The sequence below is a fragment of the Sphaerodactylus townsendi genome, linkage group LG17, assembly GCF_021028975.2.
Source record: "Sphaerodactylus townsendi isolate TG3544 linkage group LG17, MPM_Stown_v2.3, whole genome shotgun sequence".
NCBI classification, from domain to species: Eukaryota; Metazoa; Chordata; class Lepidosauria; order Squamata; family Sphaerodactylidae; genus Sphaerodactylus; species Sphaerodactylus townsendi.
The window spans coordinates 23870374-23890918 of record NC_059441.1 but is presented as its reverse complement, the minus strand read 5'-3'; the positions used below and the strand labels follow the sequence as shown (position 1 = coordinate 23890918).

Sequence of the window (20545 nt, the reverse complement as noted above, 5' to 3'; positions counted from 1 at the left end):
CATAGTGGATATTGCCACTCTTTTAGATTGGCCTCTCTTTCAGCACCTCCCTGTTGCTGCCCTTCTGTTGCTTGTAACTTTAAGAGCACACTCCAGTTTGGGGTGAGGGGTGGGGGAGAGTTGTGGTACGGCACATAGGGGAGGGAAACTCGAAATCTCTTCCACCACCTGAATTGCCCCATTGGCACCAATGGCTTCAGCCGGAAGGGCCAGTGTTCCTGGGCTGGAATGCTGGTGGAAGCTGACTGGGGACCCCCCAGCCTGGGGACCCCTCACCTGCTCCCCTCCAAGGCAGCCCAGACTTCCGGGTTTTGTCACCATGGAGATGAGGGGTGGCCAGCCGCTGCACTTCTGCCCCTTCTCCAGTGGGGATGCCCCTTGCCCTGGGGGAGGGGGCAAACACCTGAGCAGGGGGCTCCATCACTCCCTCTGAGCATTCAGCCCCCCCTTGTAGTTTGGGCTGTAATATAAATAAATGATCTCTGTTAACTATAATATAAATAATATACATAAATAGTTTATATATGTAATATAGTATGTAATATAAACACTTTATTTATTAACACTTATGCTTGTCTTATGCTACAGTAAGTGTTGGGCCACAGGGCTTGTTTGGCATCTTCAGAAGACACCAGCCATAGAGCCAGCCTGGTGTAGTGGTCAAGAGCAGGTGCACTCTAATCTGGAGAATTGGGTTTGATTCCCCACTCCTCCATCTGAGTGGTGGAAGCTTATCTAGTGAACCAGATGTGTTTCTGCACTCCTAAATTCCTGCTGCGTGACCTTGGGCTAGTCACAATTCTTTGGAGCTCCCTCAGCCCCATCCACCTCACTGGGTGTTTGTTGTGAGGGGGGAAGGGAAAGGAGATTGTAAGCCCCTTTGAATCTCCTTACAGGAGAGAAAGGGGGGATATAAATCCAAACTCTTCTTCTTCTGAAACATTAGGAGCAAAAACTACCAGACCACGGCCACACAGCATGGAACACCAACAACAATTAGTTGATTCTGGTCACGAAAGTCTTCGACATTACATAACTGAAGAACTTTAAAGACAGCCATTTATTCTGACAGTCGTTCCAACCCAATCCACACTCAAGAGTCTTTTTTCAATCTGAAAACGATGAACCAGAAGGGGAAAAATGCCACCCAGGAGTCCAATCAAAACTAACCTATTACCCTATTATTATAACCAATCCTATGATAGAGTTCCTTGGTGTCTGAGATCCCAGAAGATAATGCACAATGCCGCGACATTTGAAAAAACATTTTTGCTCAAAAATCCAGAAATCAAATGGAAACCACAAATCATACAAGCTACGCTTGAATTGATCCAGTAAACCCATTCTAGGGGATAAGGTGCAAATGCCTTACAAAGATGCTAGGGGGCGCTGTGAAACAGGAGATGCAACAGGCCAGTCCCTTTCCCCTCCAGACCTAGTAGTTTGCTGGTTTATGGTCATATTTCCTCTGAAATAAGAAATCGAAATCCAGTTTCAGTTTTTGTTTTTTTGGAAATTGCATTTTGCCCGGCAGGTGCACCCACCAAGGTGGGAATCAAAGTTATACCACCGAAAAGAGGAGTCGCGGGTGCAGAGTGATAAGCTGCAGTATTGCCGTCAAAGCTCTGCTCGCAACCTGAGTTCGATCCCAGCAGAAGTTGGTTTCAGGTAGCCTTCCATCCTTCTGAATTTGTTAGAATCCTTCCAAGATATTAACAAGGGTGTACATAGACTTGGAAAAGAGGCTTGAGGAACAAGGAGGCGGATGCAGAGCAGCAATGTTGGGTGTGAGAACGGAGGCATGGCATGTTTGTGCTTTCATCTGTGAGTTGCTGGAGGGGGTGGGTGAGGAATGGGAGGGAGCTGAACCACATGGCCCTTTTATTTATTTAGGGATTTTCCTCCCTAAACCAGCCTGGGGTGGTTTACAAAACAACAAAAGACAATAATAAAAGGGTCAAGTTCCAAATTAAAAACCCAGCCTTAAAACAAAGCCAGAGAATGTAAGAAAATCACTGAGCTGCTTAAACGACTTCACAATTTCAGACTAAAAACAAACAATAAAATGATTTGATGTCCACATGCTTGAATTGGTATGCAAACTTTAAGGCACACAACTAACATTTCTGCCAAAGGCAAAACAGGGATAAAGCAGGTATCAGAAAATAGGAATTGTCTGTGGTGAGAAGGGAGACTTAGAGAATATGATGATGATGAAGAAGAAGAAGAAGAAGAAGAAGAAGAAGAAGAAGGAGGAGGAGGAGGAGGAGGAGGAAGGAGGAGGAGGAGGAGGAGTTTGGATTATAAATCCAAAAGAAGATTTATGCTCTACCTTTCTCTCCTGTAAGGAGTCTCAAGGCATCTTACAAACTCCTTTTCCTTCCTCTTCCCACATCCTTGTGAGGTAGGTAGGGCTGAGGGAGTTTGAAGACATCTGTGACCGGCACAAGGTTACCCAGCAGGCTTCATGTGGAGGAGCAGTGAAACAAACCCAATTCTTCACATTAGAACCCCCGCTACTTATGTGGAGAAGAGGGGAATCAAATCCAGTTCTCCAGATTAGAGTCCTCTGCTCTTAACCACTACAGCACGCTGGCTCTATGGTTAATTAGGTCCTGCTCTTGAAATGAAGGGCTTTCAAGGTCAAAAGCAACGTTTTGAATTGTGTGTGCAAACCTACTGTTAATCAAAGTAGGACCTTAAATGACGATTATAACATGGTTAGTTTGGTTGGCATAAGAAATATTCCCACTGAATTTTTTTAAAAGCAGAATTCAACTGGAGATGTGACCCTTTAAAGAGAGAAAGAGAGAGAGAGATGCATGCATATTTCTGTGATGGGGCTGTGTTGGATCTTTCCCTCCCATTGTTTTAAGTCCTAGATTACCACAACTCCCCAAGCTGCATGGCGGACCCCTGCTGGGGAAAAGGATCAGGGAATTTTTTGGAAAGAAAATGGTCTCAAGGAAAAGAACTGAACTAACTCTAACCCTGTTGCATTCTGGCATTTTAAAATACTATTTTTTTTTAAGGGAAAAGACCTTGGGAAAAATAATCATTGAACCTTCTCGATCTAGCAGTGCCCACCTTCTAGATCTGCAGAAAGAAAAGGAATTTCTGCACATTGTTTACATGGCACATTACAGTTTACAAACCTATAGATTCCCCTCCATACAATTGCTTCCGCTCCCTCTGTCTTCTGGAATGCACCCTGAGCTTGGGTTGGTGGGACCAAAGTCCTGCCAGCCTGCGGATGTCTACCGGTCACAGCAGATGGATCTCATTTGGGACATGATATGGCTGACTCAAGAGATGTTTGTTTTGGGGCTTGGTTCCTCCCTCCCAAAGGAAAGGAGTAGTCACCGAGGGAAACAGAATCAGCTGGCAAGGAACCTTTTCCAAATATGGGACTGTTTTGTGACAAGCTCTCTTTGTGGCTTCAGTGCCCTGCAAAATATGCGCAGGCCGGAAACGACATAAAATCTTGAGTCCAAATACAGAAAGAGCATTCCTGTTTCTGCCGGCTTCCCACATGGGCTCTGACTAGTTCAATTCCAGATGGACAGAGCTCCTCCTTAATATCTCTTAAGACTGGATACAGAGACTAGCTCCAAGTGCTCTGAATAAAGCCATATTTCCTGTGGTGGTACGTATGGACTCCTGTTGTCTGTTGTGGCTTCCAGCCAAAGGTTTTGGAAGTCCTACAATACCTGATTGTGTGTATGTATGTGGCGTCATGTCACAGGCGACTTATGGCAACCCCAAGAAGGAGTTTCATGGCAAAAGAAGCAGAGGTGGTTTGATGTTGTCTTCCTCTGCAGAGACTTCCTTGGTGGTGGTCTCCTTTCCAAGTACTGACTGTGCTTAGCTTCCAACTTATAGTGACCCTAGCAAGGGGCCTGAAACTGACATTCGTTGGGATCGAACTCAAGTCGTCAGCAGAGCTTTGACTGCAGTATGGCAGCTGCCCAGGGCACCTATCTTAACATTGCCCCTTCTTTTTCACACCCATTCGACACCACCCTCTGAATTTTCACTCATGCCCGCTTCAGTTAGGCCCTTTCCGCACATGCAGAATGATGCACTTTCAATCCATTTTCAACCCACTTTCCAGCTGCAAAGTGCATTGAAAGTGGGTTGAAAGGGCATTATTCTGCATGTGCAGAAGGGGCCTAAGTAAAAGTTTATTGTAGCCACTGGCCATCACAAATTTGGTAAAACAGATCTATAATGATACAAATGCTTATACAATAGAAATATGTATGCTATATATTGACATGTAAAATATTACAATTAAATTGAACAATGTATAATGGATCAGCTTGGATCAAAACTAAATAGCTGCTCCCTTCAAATGCCACGTTGCCCTTATTTTCCTCACTGCAAAAGCAAATGAGGCAACTTGTCGTGAATCCGACAGAATCCCACAGCAGAAATATGATTTTCTCAGCGTCCAAGCATAACTTTATTCCAGATAATATCCCTGCCAAAAGCTTCACCCCACGGCCAGTATGCAGCGGACAAAATAGGATGTAGTGTGGTACCAATTTAAGGCAAGCATGATATCTTCTTTTATTGATCGCTTGCAACTACAGAGTAATGTTGCCCATCCACAAATGTCCCTACTTCAGAGGTGGGATCCAGCAGGTTCTCACCAGTTCCTGAGAGTGGGTTACTAATTATTTGTGTGTGCCGAGAGGGGGTTACTAATTGGGTCCGCTTTTCCATCTCCATGCCCTCGCCTCCCCGAGAGGCACCCTGCCTTTGAACGTGAAGGTTCAATATAGCAATTGCGACTAATAATGTAACTCCCTGAACTGGGTTAATCCCTTTCAGGTACTGCAATTCATGGATTCTCAGCCTTTCGTCCCTTTTATCTCACCAGTCTCTATCAAAGAACCTGTGTGTCTCACCATTGCTGTGTTCAGATTTGTGAGTTGGGGCTTTTTCTATAATGTGATGATGATTTAGAAATGACCTGGTGCAAAAACATTTTTTGGGGTCGTGGTGGGGTGGCTGCCCATGGGGGGGTCATCCAACTCAGGTTTTGCCCAGGGCTCAGGTTTGCCTAGGTACGCCTCTCCCCCTTTGCTGAGTGGGGGCTGGCGAGGGAACCTGTTACTAAAATTTTTGGATCCCACCACTGCCCTACTTCCTTTTGGGGGGTGGGATATTACGAATGAAAACAGAGCAGCTCAGGCTCCTATTTCTCAGTGCTCTTTCCCTGGCTGTACCTGTTCATTTCCATCATGGGTTAAGATGCAAAAGGCAGGCTTCATAAACTGGAGACCGATTATCCTGATAGAAGGATTAAGAGCAAGCGCAGGGTTTAATCCTTTGGAGGCTGCTGGAGATTGTAAGTTCCTCCTCCTCCTTGGAATCAGCACACACATCGCTGGCATGGAAATCTTTGATTGGTAGTAGGTGATATATGAATACTTTGTATTATTTGTCTCTGTGTTTTTTAATTTCTATGCAGTATTGCTGGTGAACGGCCGTAAATAAATAAAAGAAACTAAACATTGCTGGCTTAATCGGAAACCCCGGCCAATCTCCTTGGGGCCCAGATAACAGGTTATAAAAACGTAGCCTGCATTGTCCTCCTGGGACTTTGGTCTGCTTAGAGTTGCAGGTTAAATTGGATGCCACAAAGTCTATCTGCAGAAAGCGGATAATGAAACCATGCGGGCTTTGAATGGGGGAGAGGTTAACAGCAATAAGATTTAACTGGCATCCAAGGGAATGAAAGAGATGTTGTCCAGAAGGGGTTTTTTTAAATTGAATATGGGTCATTTAAGACATAGCGGAGGCCTGCCAGAAGGGCATTCCAGCTTCACTTCCTGTTATAAAGCTGCCTCAGAGCACGATGCCAATAGAGGAATAAACAAACTGGAACTCTCTACCCCTCAAAATATCCCTCTCCAGGACTCTCTACACCAGAGTGGTATAGTGGTTAAGAGCAGTGTATTCTGTTCTGGAGGATCCGGTCAGAGGTGGGATCCAGCAGGTTCTCACCAGTTCCCGAGAGTGGGTTACTAATTATTTGTGTGTGCCGAGAGGGGGTTACTAATTGGGTCCGCTTTTCCGTTAGAAATTCCATTAGGTCCAAAAATCATAAAGTCCTGTTGTTTCCTATGTGGCTGGTTAGCGAAGGTAGAAAGAGGGATAATTCTCCCTGCTGGGCTGTTTTAAAAACATGTTTTAGAAATATGGTAAAGTTCCTTGTTTAAGGAAAGTATCCTTTTGATTTCTAGAAACAAAATTAAGTATTTGAAAGTATTACTTATTTGACAGGCAGTCAATTAGAGGAGAAGTAGTTGTTTCTGTTGGCAGTAGATAGGACTTGCAATAATGAGTTTAAATTATGGACAGAAAGATACCAGCTGGAAATTAGGAACTTTTTTTTTACAGTAAGAGTTTTTTTACAGTAACAGAGAAATTATTAATGCTCCACCCCCGGAATGCCTGGACACGCCCCGTCGTGCCCCGCCCCGCCCCATTGGCACTACGCCACTGTTTGAATCCCACCACCATGGGAACCTGTTACTAAAATTTTTGGATCCCACCCCTGGATCCGGTTCAATTCCCCACTCCTCCACATGAAGAAGAAGAAGAAAAGTTGGATTTATCTCCCGTAAGGAGACTCAAAGGGGCTTACAATTTCCTTTCCTCGCCCCCCCTCACAACAAACACCCTGTGAGGTAGGTGGGGCTGAGAGAGCTCCAAAAAACTGTGACTAGCCCAAGGTCACCCAGTTGACATGTGTTGGAGAGGAGTGCACAAGCTAATCTGGTTCACCAAGTAAGCCTCCACAGCTCAAGTGGCAGAGCGGGGAATCAAACCTGGTTCCTCCAGATTGGAGTACACCTGCTCTTAACCACTACACCATGCTGGCCTGCTGGGAGACCTTGAACCTGTCACGGATCTCTCAGAACTCTCTCACATGGAGGCAGGCAATGGAAAACCACCTCCAAATATCTCTTGCCTTGAAACCCCCAGCATAAATTGGCGGCCACTGACAGCACTTTACATATGTATATGTAATGATGTAATAATACATATGAATAATTCATGGAGACTCAAAGTCTAGCATCACAGCATCCCTGGGTTAAACTTCTCAGCAAAAGTTTTGAAAAGGTGACTTACTTATTTTGCCCATTGCAGGATGAAGAAAAAGAAGACTTGGATTTATATCCTCCCTTTCTCTCCTGTAGGGAGACTCAAAGGGGCTGACAATCTCCTTTCCCTTCCCCCCTCATAACAAGTACCCTGTGAGGTAGGTGGGGCTGAGAGATCTCAGAAGAACTGTGATTAGCCCAAGGTCACCCAGCTGGCATGTGTTGGAGTGCACAAGCTACCGGTAATCTAGTTGGCCAGATAAGCCTCCACAGCTCAAATGGCAGAGCAGGGAATCAAACCTGGTTCTCCAGATTAGAGTGCACCTGCTCTCAGAGGCATAGCTAGGGAAAATGGAGCATGGTGCAAAATCTGCATTTTGCGCCCACCCCTCCCCCCAATATTTGTTTGTGTTTTTTGTATTTTTTAGTGTTTTTTCAGTTTTTGGCCTGCAGGGGGTGCAATTTTTAGGCTAGCAGCACCAAACTTTCAGAGTATTTTTAGGAGACTCTGCTGATGATACCACCCAGGTTTGGTAAAGCTTGGGTCAGGGGGTCCAAAGTTATGGACCCTCAAATGTGTAGCCCCATCTCCTATTAGCTCCCATTGGAAACAATGGGGGATGGGGCACCCCCTTTGGGAGTCCATAACTTTGGACCCCCTGAACCAAACCTCACCATACCTGGGTGGTATCAGCAGGAGAGTCTCCTAAAAATACCCTGAAAGTTTGGTGCTGCTAGCCTAAAACTGCGCCCCCTGCAGGCCAAAAATCTGAAAAAGCACTAAAAAAACCAAAAAACACAAACCTGAATTTTTGCACACCCCCAGGCATGTGCCCAGTGCAACGCGCACCCCATGGCCCCCTTGTAGCTTCACATCTGCCTGTTCTTAACCACTATGCCACAGGGATGGTGTTAAACTATGCACAGCTTGCTTTACCAGGACGTAAATCGCTTCCTCCCCTCTGGTAGGTTGGGCTGGCCTAAGAAAACATGGCTTGAAGATATGTGGAAGCAGAATGTTCCATCGCTTTGGGATCTATACTTGCCAACAAGCCGGCTTTCGTTCCCAGTTCTCCTCCTAGCACATGAAGATGTGCTTCGATCCTTCCCCATCTTACTTAGACCCCTCCTTTATTTGGGCTGTTGTCCCCCCCGCCTGTCTAAGAAACATTGAACAATGTCCTTATTTGGCATCCGTTTGTCATTTTTTTTTCAAAGTTTGCTCTGTATTTTCAAGTGCCTTGTTTTTTAGATTTTGCCATCCGCGCTCCTACGGAGAGAAGAAAAAGCACTTTTCTTTTCCAATAATGGACAGTCTGTTTCATCAGGACGCATCCTGTGATACTGTCAGAGTGTAAACACCACTCAGTGTGGGGTGGGGGGAGGAGGGGAGGGGAGGGGCGATTTTGACAAACGCCGAATGTTCCCAAAGCTCTTTGTTGGCTTCTCTTCCTGTATGTACAATCTCTACTTTATCATATTCTTTATATTAACAAGCAGTAGCTAGTGACCACAGCACCAAGAAGAATGGCCCATCTAGTATATTTTGATCCTACCCTTTTCCTTCTCTGAAGGAGGTCAGAGCAACATACATGGTCCTCCTTTCTTCGTGACACCCTCACAACAACCCTGCAAGGTAGGCTAAGAGAGTGTAAGTGGGCTTCCCAGTAGGTCGGGGAACTGAACCCGAGTTTTCCAGGTGCCAGTGCAATGCTTTAACTACTACAGAAGATGGGCACTTTATTTGGAAATGCAGCAATCCATCAGGGTTCAAGCTTCTGACAGTCCATTTTGAAGGTTAGGGGGGATTTAGAAGAAGAAGAGTTTGGATTGATATCCCCCCTTTCTCTCCTGTAAGGAGACTCAAAGGGGCTTACAATCTCCTCCCCCCTGCCACAACAAACACCCTGTGAGGTGGGTGAGGCTGAGAGAGCTCCGAAGAACTGTGACTAGCCCAAGGTCACCCAGCTGGCACGTGTTGGAGTGCACAAGTTAATCACCAGATAAGCCTCCACAGCTCAAATGGCAGAGCGGGGAAATCAAATCCAGTTCTCCAGATTAGAGTGCACCTGCTCTTAACCACTGCACCACTGCTGGTCTGAGGGAGAATCCATTTGCATTTTTGGCGTGGTGACAGACATGAAGGCGTTTTAGTTTGCATATTTTGCTTAGGGGAAGCATGGTGGGGTTTGCATGCTAGATGCTAGGAAAAGACACTCTTTTCCCCAGTTGTGGTTTTTGCCACGCCCTTGCTGTTTTTGACTTCCTGGCAGAAATGCTGCACGCTCAACAGCTCACCCGTTCCCATCTCCCCGGAAAAAAGGAAGATGCCTGCCTCTTCAGGGTTTGCTCCTATAGCCTTTCAGGAGCTCTCTTCAAAAAGCCGTTCTAGAACTGACTTAATGTCTGAACCAGAATTCCTTTCCCACCCCCATCCCCCAAAGTCAGTGCACCAACCTGAGCCCTAGCTGCCTGGCACCCCCCTCTTCCAAGCAGCACCCAGGACACAAACCCTGGTTTGCCCTGTCCTAGTTATGCTCTTGCTCCTCAAGCTCCACCCTCCAAATCTCCAGATATTTCCAACATGGAGCTGGCACCCCTAATACCACTAGTTCAGTGGTGGGATCCAAAAATTTTAGTAACAGGTTCCCATGGTGGTGGGATTCAAACTGTGGCGTAGCGCTAATGGGGTGGGGCGGGGCCAGGCATTCTGGGGGCATGGCATTCCTGGGTGGGGCTATGGCAAGGATGCAGCCGCTGTGCCGGTCCTTGGGCAGGAAACGAATGCACGCAGGCGTAGGCTGCCACACACACCGGTGCACCTCCTGCTAGACTGCTTCAAGTTCTGCGCACTACTACTGAGAGGAGGGGCGTTACTAAGGCAAAAATCACGTGGCAAAATCACCGATTAGTAACCCCCTCTCGGCACACACAAATAATTAGTAACCTACTCTCGGGAACCTGTGAGAACCTGCTGGATCCCACCTCTGCACTAGTTGCTCAGGGAGGGTCTGTAATTCATTGGCAGAACTTTGATTTCTCATGCAGATAGTCCCAAATTCAATCCTTCACACCACCACTTAAAGGGATCAGGTGATGTGAAAGGTATCGGCCCAAAATTCTGGAGCGCTACCACCAGTCGGAGCAACCAACCCGGACTTTGACTCGGCAGAAGGTAGCTTCACGCACAGCCTGCAACTGACTGACCTGGGAAGGATTCCACTGCACAAGCTGTAACATTCTCATTTTCTCCCGCTTCCCAGGAACAAGCACCGTCCAAAGACCTGCCCTCCCTCCCCATTGTTGATTTGGGCTACAACAGCTGGCATCACGCCCTTGGCATCTTGCTTTGCTTATCGATGGCGTAGGCTTCCTAAGGACAGGACAACCTGGCTCCTTGTAATCTGTCTGGCAGGACTACCAGCCCGAACTGAACACAGCACAGTGACAGGGAGAGGAAATTGTTCTTCATCGGTGGCTAAAAGACAGGTCACTCAGGGAGGGAAACAGACTCGATAGGATCTCATCAGTGCGCAGTCAGAGTTCATTCCACTGGGCTGCCAATTAACCAGCTTTCTCTCTCTGGAGCCAGGCTCTGAGCTGGGGCATTTTTTCCTTTACTAATAATATTGCTAGAGATGTGTGTCTGTGTGTTTGTGGGTGTTCAGTGGGTCAAGCCTGCTAGATCCAAGGCAGCCGTGCCTGTAGAGTCGCCAACTCCAGGTTGGGAAATACCTGAAGATTTTGGGGTAAGGCTTGAGCACGGTTTGGGGAGGGGGGACTTTGTTGGGTTATTATGCCATAGAGTTCACCTTGAAAAGCAGCTGTTTCCTCTGAGTGAACTGATCTCTGTTGCCTGGAGACCAGCCAGCATGGTGTAGTGGTTAAGAGCAGGTGTACTCTAATCTGGAGAACCGGGTTTGATTCCCCGCTCTGCCACTTGAGCTGTGGAGGCTTATCTGGCAAACTAGATTAGCTTGTGCACTCCAACACATGCCAGCTGGGTGACCTTGGGCTAGTTCTTTGAAGCTCTTTCAGCCCCACCCACCTCACAGTATGTTTATTGTGGGGGGGGAAGGAAAAGGAGATTGTAAGCCCCGTTGAGTCTCCTTACAGGAGAGAAAGGGGGATATAAATTGCCAAGTAGTTGCCGTAATTAAATTAGGTAGGTAAATTAGGTAAATTAAAATTAGTAAATTAGGTAGCTCGTAAAAGCCGCCGTCAGATGTCGTCAAGATAAATAAAATGCCATAGTAAGTCATCATCATCATATTTGGGAACCCTGCTCTAATCATACCCAGTGTGGCAGAATCAAAGCTGACTGGGAGGAAACATCCCATAACAGTAACTCATGCAGAGATGCAATAGGCAGCCCCTGCTGGCAACCCTATACATCTGATTTCCCTAGGGATCAATCACACTACATAACTTTGGCATTCAGTGTTCATCTGGCCTTCTATGTTTGCCTTTGGACATATGAATGGAAGGGTGGGCTCAGGTGGGCCAGTTGATGTGGGTCTATGATTTTGAAGGGGCCTACCAGAGGTGCATCTAGGAAAAATGTAGCCTGGTACAAAATCTGAGTTTTCCGCCCCCCACCCCCCCATACTCCCCCACCACAACCAAACAACATTTGTTTTGAAGTCAGTGTGTGGACCCAGGGGGAAGGAGGGGGGGTTGATTTTCCAACCCCCACGTGATAAATGGCCACAGCCCAGGGACATTTGACCCCATATATCCCCTCGGCGGTATGCTCCTGGCGGCCTAATCTCTCAGGCAGAGGCAAAGGGGACCCTTTGGTAAAGAACAGTGATACTCTAAAGAGAATCAAGGAGGATCTTTTAGCTCAAAATGCTAACATTTTAAAGGTGCATAATCATAAAAGATGAATGCAGATACAATATAGATAAATGCAGAGAACTGGTCCCCTATGCATCTTGCATAAAATTGCTTGCCATTACCATTTTTATAAATCGTTTCAGTTCTTTTATTCTATTGTTACTTGTACCTTAAGTACATCTTGTACACACGAATATACCCGTCTACAAATCATATCTGTTTACCACTCATTACAAAAATATTTAATGAATATTTTGAAATGGGCCCTATATTTCCCATCCGGCCTGGGTCTATTACTTTCTTTGAGCAGCCTCCCCACCTCACAGGGTTAGCGTGAGAGTTAGCAGGAGACTGGATGAGTCACCTGCGCGTGGGATTTTAAAAAGCGCAGACAGAATTGCTCATTGCTGGAGCAAAGAAAGACCATTATCGTAGGATGTTCCTGTGGGTTGCTTGAATAAGTGAAAAGATAACACAGAAGCAACAAACATCATGTGATATAACCGGCCCTTGAAGTTATTCATCCTTGACTTTCTGTCTATGGAGCTGGGGATATTTCTGTCTATGGAGCTTTCTTCATATTGGGGTTTATTGGAGTAATGAAAGTGAAGAAGAGCTGGTTTTTGTGTCCCACTTTTCTCTACCTTTAAGAAGTCTCAGAGTGGCTTACAAACCGTCCCTTCCCCTCCCCACAACAGACACCTTATGAAGCAGGTGAAGCTGGGACAGTTTGGAAAGAAATGTGACAGGCCCAAGCTCATCCAGCAGGCTTCATGTGTAGGAGTGTGGAACAGAACTCAGTTCTCCAGATTAGAATCTGCTGCACTTAACCACAACACCACAGAAATGTTGCAAACGGGGATTAACTTGGTAGATGATGTCAGAAGCTGTAAAAGATACTGATATGATCTAATCTTCTTCCTTTCATTTTTCCCCTGGCCTCTCGTGACAAACAAGTCATTCCTTGAGGATCAGTTTCAGAAGGATCAGGCTGGAAGCTGGCTGATACAGTATGAAACACAGACAAAACAGGAGTAATATGGGACATGCGTGGCAGAGAGTCCACGGCCCCATACTGGTGTTCTAAGCTTGATGAAATGCAGACTTTGACCCCTTCTGCTCATGCAGAATGATACACTTTCAATGCACTCGAAAGGCACTTTGCAGCTGGATTTTACTGTGCAGAATAGCAAAATTGGATTGAAAGTACATTATTCTGCATGTATGGAAGGGGCCTCTGTTATGATCTGCCACAAAATTGATCCAGTCAGCCCTCACAATGAGAAAAAGCAGAAACCCCCCAACCTAATCTCTGGCAATAAGGGAGAAGCTTTTAAAGTAAGCAGGTTCATCTAGTGATGAAGTTAGCAAATTGTAAAGGGCAAATTTAATTGCAAGCGGGCGTGCCAGCTGGTCATTACCAGTTATGATGTGTTCGGTGAGGCATCCAATTGATGGTTAAGCACAACAGGAGGTTAGATCAAACCTATTTTGGCACCGGAATGAAAGATAGCGTTCCTTGTGAAAGGTACTTGCTTTATCTTGTATTCATGAGGCAGAACAAGGAGGCTAGTTTGAATGGGAGCATTCCAGTCCTTTCTTTGGTAACAATAGTAAATACAAGATAGCTTCAATTAAACACAAGACAGACTATTAACCCTTTGAAGAAGTTGACTATTAACCCAATTGAAGAATTGGTGTAGGAGGTTAAGAGCTCGTGTATCTAATCTGGAGGAACCGGGTTTGATTCCCAGCTCTGTCGCCTGAGCTGTGGAGGCTTATCTGGGGAATTCAGATTAGCCCGTACACTCCCACACACGCCAGCTGGGTGACCTTGGGCTAGCCACAGCTTCTTGGAGCTCTCTCAGCCCCACCTACCTCACAGGATGTTTGTTGTGAGGGGGGAAGGGCAAGGAGATTGTCAGCCCCTTTGAGTCTCCTGCAGGAGAGAAAGGGGGAATATAAATCCAAACTCTTCTTCTTCTTTTATACCCCTCTTGTCTTGGCCATACGAAGTCTCAAAGCGACTTACAAGCACCTTCCCCTTCCTACAACTTTGTGATGTAAGTGGAGCTGAGAGAGTTCTGAGAGAACTGTGACTAGCCCAAGGTCATCCAGCAGCCTTCATGTGGAGGAGCAAGGAAACAAATCTGGTGTCTCTTCAGATAGTACAAACCTTCTCCCTTTTTGCAAATCTAGTCTACCATGTGAGAGTCATAGGGAGAAGTGGGGAATCAAACCTGTTTCTCCAGATTAGAGTGCACAGTTCTTAACTATACACCACACTGGCTCTTTGCAGGAATATCATTGCCCCAAAAATAGCCTCCTCAGAATATTTCAGATTTAAATTTATCTATCTTTTGGGACCTGGGAACTGTTAGGTCTTGAACCCGGAAGCAATAAACAGACTCTGTTGTTGATCAGAAGCATTTACTGATAGGCATCGAAGTCCATAGCTGATCAAAGCCAAAGGCTTTTGCCACCCGTTTTATTCCAATGTTAGTCCCCTGCTCCCATTTTCCCATGGAATGTGAGAAACAGTTAGTTTGGAGCTAAGGCGTCCCCAGGTCAGTGATAGATGGAGGTAAAGCCACCTGGCTTCCTTCCCCCACAGGACAATGGAAATAACCCTGTTTCCCATGAGACAAAAGTGTCAGGGGAGAGCCTAGTTATCTATTCATTGTGTGAAGCCATAAAGCAAAGATCAAGGAAAGAATGTCCTAGAATGGCAGTGATAACATGTAGCAGGCTGGTTACATATATCTTGTAGAAAGCTGATAACATATATCTTGTAGCGACTACAAAGAGCTAGGAATGCATCTTGATCACCTAGATGCAATCTCCCTGACAGGAAGGACCCAGTTTATTTCTGCTAACAGCTGGCAGGGACTGTATTTAAATCAACTTATCACCTTAGTAAGAACTCCATGGCAAAAGTCAATTCCCTAAGAGAGGATAATTAGACCCCTGTTCCTACCAGGGAAATGAGAGTTCCCACAGAACATATTTGAAAGCCAGCGTAGTGCAATGGTTAAGAGAGGTGGACTATAATCTGCAGAACAGGGTTTGATTCTCCTTTCCTCCATATGAGCAGCAGACTCTTATATAGTGAACTGGATTTGTTTTCCCACTCCTACACAAGAAGCCTGCTGGGTGATCACAGTTCTCTCAGAACTCTCTCAGCCCCACTTACGGTACTTCACAAGGGATCTGTTGTTGGGAAGGGAAGGAGTTTGTAAGCTGCCTTGAGTCTCGTTACAGGAGAGAAATGTGGGGATATAAATATGTGGGATATAAATCCAAACTCCTCTTCTTCACCTTGACTTTCTCCAAAGGATTTCTGTTCCCTCCCTTTCTTCTTCATTCCTTTCTCCCTATGTATTTTGTTTTTTAGGCCCTAATCCAATTACCAGGAGCTGTTTCGGAGTCCTACTGCGAGTAAGGGAAATTTGTCTGCTGTTCCTTTTTAGTGCAAAAATTATGTCGCCTATTGAACACAATGCTTAACATCAGCAACAATTTAAAGTTATTCTGTTGGCTTCGAGACCAAGACTGAGGGCAAAAGAACATAATTATAGTTGAAGGCTTTCACGACTGGAATCACTGGGATGTTGTGGGTTTTCCAGGCTGTATGGCCGTGTTCCAGTCGTATTTCCTCCTGGTGTTTTGCCTTCATCTGTCGCTGGCATCTTCAAGATCTCAAAAGTAGTCGAAAGAGAAAATCTGGATTCACACCAGGGGCTTCCCTACAGCATTTTCCCAATTGAAAAGGGCCCTTCTGAGAGGCTTCAAACTCCAGCAGAGCGAGAGAACACCTGATCGGCCTCTCTCCCACCTGCCTCAGGAGCAGAAATGTGTTTGTGGGATTTTCCACTGGGGAAAAGGCAGAGTTAACTTCCCTGCCTACCACACTGTGCCATCAACCAGAGCTACAAAGAATTTGGTCCGTGGGTTGGAAGACAGAGCTTATGTTTTAAAAAATATTTCAAAGCAGAACCTAGTTTGGTAGGTATTTTAGTACAAGAAAAACAGACGTTCTTAAAAGTTGCTTCAAACGCTCTTATTACATAAATAGAGATACTGGCCTCTTTATTCGGTTTGTGGCCTTAAAAACCATTACAGGAGACAGAAACCCCAAAGCAGTTCTTTCTACTGCGAGCTGCAGCTGATGGAACTAGAAACTTGGTGACAGTCTTGTGCCAGTGTGTGTGCGTGTGTGCGTGTGTGCGTGTGTGAAACCACTTTTGTCCCAGGTCCCATAATAATTATAGACCGGATGTATCCAAAAAATAAAAGTTCGAAGAGCTTGCCAATGCCGGGAATCGATGCCAGCTGGTGGTGGTTTGCATGCAACTTTCTTTACCCTCTACTCATATATGGCTCCATGATTTCCTTTGGGCTTTCCCTCTCAAGGGAATTTCCATACCGCTACCCAACTCCTCTCAAAGGCCCTTTCCACACATGCAGAATAATGCTCTTTCAATCCACTTTCACAACTGTTTAAAAGAGGTTTTTTCTATTCCGCAGTATTCAGCTGCAAAGTGCATTGAAAGCGGATTGAAGTGCATGTGTGGAAGAGGCCCAAGTGGTGCTTCAAATGTCTGGTAATATCTAATTTGGGTGCACACTTCATTTTTACTCCCCAGAAGGCTTTCTGTCAAGAAGAAGATGAGGAGGAAGAAGAGTTTGGATTTATACAGGAGACTCAAGGGGGCTTACAAACTTCTTTCCTCTCCTCACAAAAGACACCTTGTGAGGTCGGTGGGGCTGAGAGCGTTCTGAGAAAACTGTGACTAGTCCAAGGTCATAAAGCAGGAATGTCAGAGTGGGGAAACAAATCTGGTTCACCAGATAAGATTCAATCACTAGTGGAGGAGTGGGGAATCAAACCTGCTTCTCCAGATTAGAGTCCACTGCTCTTAACCAGTATGTGACACTAGCAAGGCATGGGGGGGGGGGGGGGCCTGCCCTCAGAGAAGCTATCTTTTTTTTTCCTGCATTGTCACAGATCCTGGCATGCTTTTTAATTTGATGGAGGAACACCGAGAACAAGACATCGTGTTATTCTTTGATGCTACAGGATTGTTTCATTCTACTGCCCCTCTGGAATTATGACCAGACCAATAATTTATGGGGGAGGCAACACGAACCCTTCCCTCAGGTGGAAGGTACATTTCTACTATATGCTTGCATCAAGAGCGACCTTGTCAAAGGCCTTACTAAAATCAAGGTATGCAGCATCCCCTTTGTCTACCAAGCTTGTCACTATCAAAAAAAGAGAGATAAGATTAGTCTGGCATGTCTTCTTTTTGAGAAACCCATGTTGACTTAGTGATCATGGTGTTCCCTTCTAAGTGCTTACAGACTGTCTGTTGAATGATTTACTGTAGGATCTTTCCTGGTATTGAAGTCAAGCTGACTGGGCTGCAATTCTATTTTCCCCTCTTTGAAGATGGAAACAACATTAGCCTTCCTCCAGTCTGCTAAGACTTCTCCTGTTCTCCAGGAGTTCCCAAAGATTATAGCAAGAGGTTCTGAGATTTCTTCTGCCTGTTCTTTTAATACTCTGGTTCACCAGGCCTGGAAATTTGAATTCAATTCTATTCCTGTACTACCTCTTTATTTATTCTGTGCTGAATTTCCCCTGCTGGAAGACTGCCCCCAAACATAAGCAGCCCAGCAAGCCAAGGGGGAGGATGTAGAAACTTTCTTCTGGCAGCACTAGTTTTTTATTTGCATGAATATGATTCCAGAGGAGTCATTCTGTCATAGCAAAACCAAAGAAGAGGCTGGGGTCGGCCTGAATGTTTTTATTCTACAATAAGCAGAGCCTGTTACAGCAGATGTGTGCAGTAGGTAGAAGAATAAGAGTTTGGGTTTATACCCCCCTTTATGTCCTTTAGGGAAACTTAAGGCAACTTACAAAGTCCTTTCCCTTTCTCTTCCCGCAACAGACAGCTTAAGAACATAAGAACATAAGAACAAGCCAGCTGGATCAGACCAGAGTCCATCCAGTCCAGCTCTCTGCTACTCGCAGTGGCCCACCAGGTGCCATTGGGAGCTCACATGTAGGATGTGAAAGCAAGGGCCTTCTGCGGCTGTTGCTCCCGAGCACCTGGTCTGTTAAGGCATTTGCAATCTCAGATCAAAGAGGATCAAAATTGGTAGCCATAAATCGACTTCTCCTCCATAAATCTCTCCAAGCCCCTTTTAAAGCTATCCAGGTTAGTGGCCATCACCACCTCCTGTGGCAGCATATTCCAAACACCAATCACACGTTGCGTGAAGAAGTGTTTCCTTTTATTAGTCCTAATTCTTCCCCCCAGCATTTTCAATGGTTTAAAAAGAGGTTCTAGTATTGTGAGAAAGAGAGAAAAGTTTCTCTCTGTCAACATTTTCTACCCCATGCATAATTTTATAGACTTTAATCATATCCCCCCTCAGACATCTCCTCTCCAAACTAAAGAGTCCCAAACGCTGCAGCCTCTCCTCATAGGGAAAGTGCTCCAGTCCCTCAATCATCCTTGTTGCCCTTCTCTGCACTTTTTCTATCTCCTCAATATCCTTTTTGAGATGTGGCAACCAGAACTGGACACAGTACTCCAAGTGCGGTCGCACCACTGCTTTATATAAGGGCATGACAATCTTTGCAGTTTTATTCTCAATTCCTTTCCTAATTATCCCCAGTGTAGAGTTTGCCTTTTTCACAGCTGCCATGCATTGAGTTGACATTCCCATGGAACTATCAACTAAGACGCCCAAATCCCTTTCCTGGTCTGTGACTGATAGCACTGACCCTTGTAGCTTGTATGTGAAGTTTGGATTTTTTGCCCCTATGTGCATCACTTTGCATTTTGCTACATTGAACTGCATTTGCCATTTCTTAGCCCACTCACCTAATTTATCAAGGTCCGCTTGGAGCTCTTCGCAATCCTTTGTGGTTCTCACCACCCTACATAATTCGGTATCATCTGCAAACTTGGCCACCACGCTACCCACCCCTACTTCCAGGTCATTTATGAATAGGTTAAAGAGCACTGGTCCCAAAACGGATCCTTGGGGGACACCACTCCCTACATCTCTCCATTGTGAGAACTTCCCATTTACACCCACTCTTCGCTTCCTGTTTCTCAACCAGTTTTTAATCCATAGGAGGACTTCCCCTCTTATTCCTTGATTGCTGGGTTTTCTCAATAGTCTCTGGTGAGGAACTTTGTCAAAAGCCTTTTGGAAATCCAAGTAGACAATGTCCACTGGTTCCCCCTTATCCACATGTCTGTTTACACCCTCAAAAAACTCTAGTAAGTTTGTAAGACAGGATTTGCCTCTGCAAAAGCCATGCTGACTCTTTCTCAGCAGGTCTTGCTTTTCTACATGTTTTATAATTTTATCTTTAATGATAGATTCTACTAATTTACCAGGAACAGATGTCAAACTGACTGGCCTGTAATTTCCCGGGTCCCCCCTAGATCCTTTCTTAAAGATTGGTGTGACATTGACCATCTTCCAGTCTTCAGGGATGGAGCCTGAAGTAGGTGAGTTCAAAGGTCACCAAGCAGGCTTCAGGTGCATCTGCCTCCATATTGTGACTCAGATCATATTCATGAAAATATTTCCCCCACTTCCCTCATCTGAGTTTCCTTATAATATTAATGATAATTTTGACATCTAAGAAAGTACATCATGAAAACAATTTCCACGATTCCCGCCATCTGAATATTATAACCACGATAACAACAATAATAAAAATAATGCTTTTGAAATCTAAGGAAGTACATCATGAAAACACTTTCCCGTTTCCCCATCATCATCGTCGTCGTCGTCGTCGTCGACAGCATAATTATGAAATCTAAGTACCTTATGAAAACAATCCCCCCCATCTGAGTTTCCAAATAATAATAATATTCATGATGATAACTCTGACATCTAAGAAAGTGCATCCTGAAAACACTCCCCTATTTCGCCCATCTCCGTTTCGATTCGGCACGTCTGAAACGGCCCGATCCCTCGCTCAGAGCCCAGTCCCTGGGGATCGCGCGCAACTCGTGCGCGCAAAGCCGGCTCCCGGCCGCGGGCGATCCAAAGGAGCCGGCGCCTGCTCGCCATTGGCCCGCCGGTCCGAGCACGTGGCCGGGGGGGGGGAGTCACCCGCCGGGATGAGCGGGGGGGGGGGGCGGAGGCGCCGGGGATCGCCTGAGTCATTCGCGGACTCCGGCAAGGCTGGGGCGGCTGCAAGTCGCCGAGCAGCTGGAGGATCCGGACGGGACGGGACTGGAGCGCCATGGAGAGCTGGGGCGCCTGGCGAGCCTTCCTCGCCCTCTGCCTCCTGGCAGCAACGAGAGGTCAGTGCGGGAGGAGGAGGAGGAGGAGGGGGGTGGCGGCGATCCCGGAGGGTTTCAAGCAGCTGCGCAGTGTTGTTGGAGCTGGGGACCCCTTGGAATGACTGCTCATCTCCAAATCTGGGGGGAAACGGGTGCTTTGGAGGGCGGGCTTTGTGGCACCGAGGTCCCTGCCCCGCCCAGCCTCCATTCCTCAAATCTCCGCGCAGTTCCCAAGCCAGCGAGCCTAGATGGAGCCGTTTCTGGACC

General features: G+C 46.1%; 1 protein-coding gene across 2 annotated transcripts in view; it reads left to right on the top strand.

Annotated features, from left to right (window-relative positions):
- Positions 1-20144: 20144 nt before the first annotated feature.
- The window catches only part of MFGE8 (milk fat globule EGF and factor V/VIII domain containing), a 36761-nt gene continuing 36360 nt past the window's right edge, over positions 20145-20545 (top strand). For both annotated transcript variants that reach the window (XM_048481889.1, XM_048481888.1), the window contains exon 1: positions 20145-20299. In XM_048481889.1, the coding sequence (XP_048337846.1) occupies positions 20239-20299 (61 nt within the window). In that variant the 5' untranslated portion in view covers positions 20145-20238. The remainder of the gene's footprint in view (positions 20300-20545) is intronic.